General features: G+C 43.5%; 1 protein-coding gene across 1 annotated transcript; it reads right to left on the bottom strand.

Annotated features, from left to right (window-relative positions):
- Positions 1-3,534: 3,534 nt before the first annotated feature.
- LOC124980651 (olfactory receptor 4D1) lies at positions 3,535-4,470 on the bottom strand. Its single transcript, XM_047546443.1, has one exon. The coding sequence runs from the start codon at positions 4,468-4,470 to the stop codon at positions 3,535-3,537; it is 936 nt and encodes a 311-aa protein (XP_047402399.1).
- Between the last annotated feature and the right edge of the window lie 543 nt (positions 4,471-5,013).

Raw genomic sequence — 5,013 nt, 5'->3', positions numbered from 1 at the left:
CTGAACTCGTGAGGCTTCAGAGGATGACTCTACTGAAAACTGGACTAGAGGACATTCATGTTACATTCTGCCAAAGAAGTTGTCCACGTTTCCCCGTGTTCTGAGATTTTCTGTGATGCTGAATTTAGAGGTGATGGACTAACTAATCTGGTGAGGAAATTTCATGGAAGAACAATATTCAGGTGGTGGCATGGATATTGCTGTCATAATCAGGAGCAGAAAGCAAAAGCAGAAAGATTTGAAAAACTTGCCGTTTGGCCAGAAAAACACAAGTAAAACAGGGCTAAGGAAGTTGTGGTTGTTAAAGAGATTACAGCCACTAAAGGGTTGCTAAATACTTTAAAGAGAACAATAGGAAAGATGGTTTGAGGGCATCTCAGCAATTGGCCAGACCACACTCAGAACAGGCTCAAGGGTGTAAAAGTAAAAATTCTTTTGAGAAGAGACCATGGGGGCACCCTGCTTGCATAGGGCAGGTGGTAGGGGTGGGGAAGACCTAGGATATTGTTTCACTGTGCTCAGTCACTCAGACACTCAGAGGTTGCTACAACCTTGTTCCCAGGATACTTGACTAGTGCTCAGGATGGTGGCAAACAACCACATAGTGGTTGGCATCAACCACATAGTGCTAACTCTGCAGGAATACAGGATGCTGGAATTAAGGGGTCATGGAGCTTTTCACCAAGATTTCAAAGGAAGTTCTGGGAAGCCATGCAAAGTACGGAAGGATTGAAATCCCTGATACATGAGGATGCAAGAAGGTAGCTAAAGCTGCTGTGGAGACCCCCAAGATTAAGAGATACCAGTACTATGGAACATCTGCTAATGAAAGCTGTAGGAATCAAATATAGACAAGCCAATATAGAGGCCATGTGTGCTTCATCCACCAAGACCAAAGGGGCAGAGCCACACAAGAACTTTGGAGAGAATATCTCTGTGCTATATGCCCCAGATGAGGGATGTGAAGCTACAGAACACGTTTGCCCAGTTGAATTTTGATCTTGTTTTGGTCCCATCCCTTCTTTCTGTGCCACTATTTATCCATTTCGGAATGGAAATGTTTACTCTGTGCCATTGTATATTGGGTATATGTAAATTGCTTTTGATTTTTACAGGGGATAACATCCAAGAGTTTGCCTAGAGTCTCAGATGAGATCTTGGACTTGGAATTTTGATAACACTGAAACTGTAAGACTATGGGGACTTTTGGAAACAGACTAATTGTATTATGCATTGTGAGATGGGTGTGAGTTATTGGTGGCTGGGGCAGAATGCTATGACTTACATATGAGGTGTCCCAAAAAACTCATGTGTGAGACAATGCAAGAAAGTTTGGAGGGGAAACAATAGGGTTGATAAACGAATTTAGCCTAACCTGTGTGTTAATCCACTGATATGAATTAACAGGGTGGTAACTTTAGGCCTTTAGGATATAGCTGGAAGAGGTAGGTCACTTGAGGCATGCCTTTGGGGTTATTTTGTCCTTGGTGAGCAGAGCACCCCCCCACCTGGTTACCATATTCTGAGCTGATTTCCCCTGCCATGCCCTTTTCCCATGACCTTCTGCTTCACCTCTGGCCCACAGTTATGGGATCTGCCAACCAAGGACTGAACCTTGGAAACCATGAGCTAAAATATACTTTCCCTCCTCTAAATTATTCTTATTGGCATTTAGTCATGCCAACACAAAGCTGACTCAAACAATATGTCCCCTGTCCTCAATGAGATCTCATTCTAGTGTGGGAAGTTTAGAAGAAAGGCAAAGCATACATGGGGTATAGCCTTGGAACTAAAATCACTCACCTAAATTTTAAACTCTAATAGCCACAATCCTGTACTCTTTGAACTTTGTTCCCCAACCATGTTAAGCCATCCTCCTCTCAACCATGACATCCAAATGAAGAAAATGCTATGTTAGATAATATCTTGATCTGTTATACTACTACCAAAAATAACTGAGACTCAGTAATTTATTAAGAAAAGAAATTTATTTTCTCACAGCTCTGGAGGGTGAGAAGATCAAGATCAATACCCTGGCAGGTTCAGTTGTCTGGAGAGGACTTCTCTTTTCTTCCAAGGTGGTGCCGTCTTGCTGCATGCTCTGGAGGGAAGGAATGTTGTATCCTCACTTGGCTAAAAACAAAGGACAATCAATCCCATTCACAAGGGAGAAGCCCTGATGGCTTAATCTCCTCCAAAGGCCCCACCTCTTAATATTGGCCAATTGTCTTAAACCCATTTTCTGCTGCCATAACAAAACACCACAGACAAAGTGAATTATAAAGAAAAAATTATTTATTCCTCACAGTTCTGGAGGCTGGGAAGTTTTATATCAAGTTGCCAGTATTGTATGAGGATTTTCTGGCTGTGTGATGACATGGCAGAGGATACCACATGGAGAAAAGTGGTAGCATTAGAATTCAGGTCACTTTTCCTGATTTTATAAAGCCACTAATGCCACCATGGGGATGTGTCACCCCCATGACCTCATCTAAGTACCAAAAATACTTTCAACATGTGAATTTGGGTATTAAGTTTCCAACTCCTGAAATTTGGGGAAACACATTCAAACCATAGCAGGTAAGTAACACATTTTGAAGACTATCCAGGAAGTATTTAGCAGAGAAGGGACAAAAGCAAAGAGAATATGACATTACAGGAAATACTTGGACAATGTTAAAAATCAGAGCACTAAAAAAAAAAAAAAAAAGTCAATGTACCACCAGGAATGATAGTGCACACTGTGATCTCACCATCTTGGGAGGCTGAGGCAGGAGAATCACAAGTTCAGAGTCAGCTTCAGTGACTTAGGGAGTCGCTGAGTAACTTAGCGAGACTGTCTCAAAAGAAAAAACTCAAAAGGGCTGGGGATGTGGCTAAGTGGTTAAGTACTTCTGGATTCAGTCCCTGGGAAGAAAGGAAGGAAGGAAGGAAATAAAGAAAAGAAAAGAAAAGAAAAGAAAAGAAAAGAAAAGAAAAGAAAAGAAGAGAAGAGAAGAGAAGAGAAAAGAAGAGAAAAGAAGAGGCAGACTATTTCCTAAATACCACAGTGGAGAATAAGGTGGGGAAACAGGGAGCAGAAAATAAATTTCATTTCTTTGTCTCCTGGAGTTGAGACAAAGTAGTTGATCACTCATCAGACATACATCTATAGATGAGGAACTGTCTAGGTTTCTTCTTGTGGTCATGGGAGACTCTGAGTTTCAAATACCATCCATATCTTCTGGCCCTGAATTCGAAGTCAGAGGAAAAATCTTTTCTCCTTATTTGCTGCTCATCTTCGAACAAGTCACGACTGAATTTTCTCATTTGTAAAACTCTTTAATATAATAATGATATATCTGCTGTCAATTTTATGGGAAAAAAAAAAAACAAGATTAAAGTGTGAAAACCTGACCTAGTATATGACACAGGAGGTTTTTAAGAAATATTAGTGTAATATGACTTGTACTTTACAGACTTGTTGCCATTTTTCACATGAGATAGCAGAAGTTCAGAGAGAAGATTTGTCTTTGAAGTCAACCTACTTAAAGTTCACTCCTTGCTACAAATCACTAGGCGTTTGCCTAGTCTCTTCATGGCTGCCTGCATCTCCTGGTTCCTCAGGGTATAGATCATGGGGTTGAGCATGGGAGTCATGACTGTGTAGCTGATGGACACAGCCTTGTCCAAGGGGAAGGGAGTGAAGGGCCGTGAGTAGATATAGATACAGGGAATGAAGATCATAGAAACCACGATGATGTGGGTGGTGCAGGTGGAAGCCGCCTTCCTCCTTGCCTGCCCTGAGTGGGACCGTAGCATCACCAGGATGACAGTGTAGGAGACGAGGAGGAGGAGGAACCAGATGAGAACCAGCATCCCACTGTTGGAGATCATGAGGAGCTCCAAGAGGGATGTGTCTGTGCAGGCAAGTCTCAGTACTTGGGGAACATCACAGTAGAAGTTATCTAGGACATTGGGGCCACAGTAAGGCAACGGGAGCATTAGAACCAGCTGGACAATGGAGTGGACAAAGCCCCCTACCCAGGCAGCCACCACCAGCCCCATGCACAGTCGAGTGTTCATGATGGTGATGTAGTGGAGGGGCCGGGAGATGGCTACATATCGGTCATAGGCCATCACTGAGAGAAAGAAGACGGTCCCACCTCCCAAGAGGTGGAAGAAGAAGATCTGGGCCATGCATCCCTGGTAGGAGATGGTCTTGGTCTCATGAAAGAAGTCCACCAGCATCTTTGGGCAGGTGACCGTGGAATAGCAGAGGTCGATGACGGCCAGATTTCGGAGCAGAAAATACATAGGCATGTGGAGCCGGGGGTCAACAGTCACTGTAACCATGATGAGGAGGTTTCCCACAACAGTGGTGATGTAGACAAACAGGAACACCAGGAACAGGAATTTCTGGAGCACCGGGGTCTGTGAGAACCCTAAGAGGACAAACTCTGACACCCACGTGATGTTCTGTGGTTCCATGGGGTCTTCTCCATGTGCCTAGAGAGAGGCAATGCTAAAAATTTCAATCATTTTTCTTTGAAGGGTCAGGTTTGAGTTGATCAGAGTCATTGTTGAGTGCCATTCTGAGGATAAGGACAATTTCAAAGCTCCCAGCTGTATTGTCCTGATCACACCCTATGTTACATCACAGGCATTTGTGGTACGTTTTCCCCGCTTTGGACTGTGCTGTCCTTGTCCACAGGTTTGTCTGATTCCTTCATATCGGCTGTGCCCTGAATCCCTCGTGCCTCTGAATCACAGGCGCCACACATCTACGCGAATCAATTACTAAATGAACAAATGCATCAGCAAGTACGCGTGACCACAAACCTCAGCCACCTGTGTGCGTAACTCTGGAGAGGATGTGAAGTAGAAATCAACGTCATGGCAGAAGTGTGAGGGGATGCATGGGGCTCATTGTTGAAGGAGGAGAGGTGTGTGTAGAAGAAATTGTCACCTACAAGTGCAAACGTAAATGTAAAGAAGAGCAAACTGGTGATGTTGGGATAGTGAAGCTGGGAT

The sequence above is a fragment of the Sciurus carolinensis genome, chromosome 3 (genome assembly GCF_902686445.1).
Source record: "Sciurus carolinensis chromosome 3, mSciCar1.2, whole genome shotgun sequence".
Taxonomy (NCBI): Eukaryota; Metazoa; Chordata; class Mammalia; order Rodentia; family Sciuridae; genus Sciurus; species Sciurus carolinensis.
Note: the sequence above shows the minus strand (reverse complement) of the source record. Positions and strands in the feature narration are given on the sequence as shown.

What these genes read in the sequence shown, in the direction of transcription:
- LOC124980651 (XM_047546443.1), bottom strand. Translation starts at nt 4,470, where the DNA reads ATGGAACCACAGAACATCACGTGGGTGTCAGAGTTTGTCCTCTTAGGG.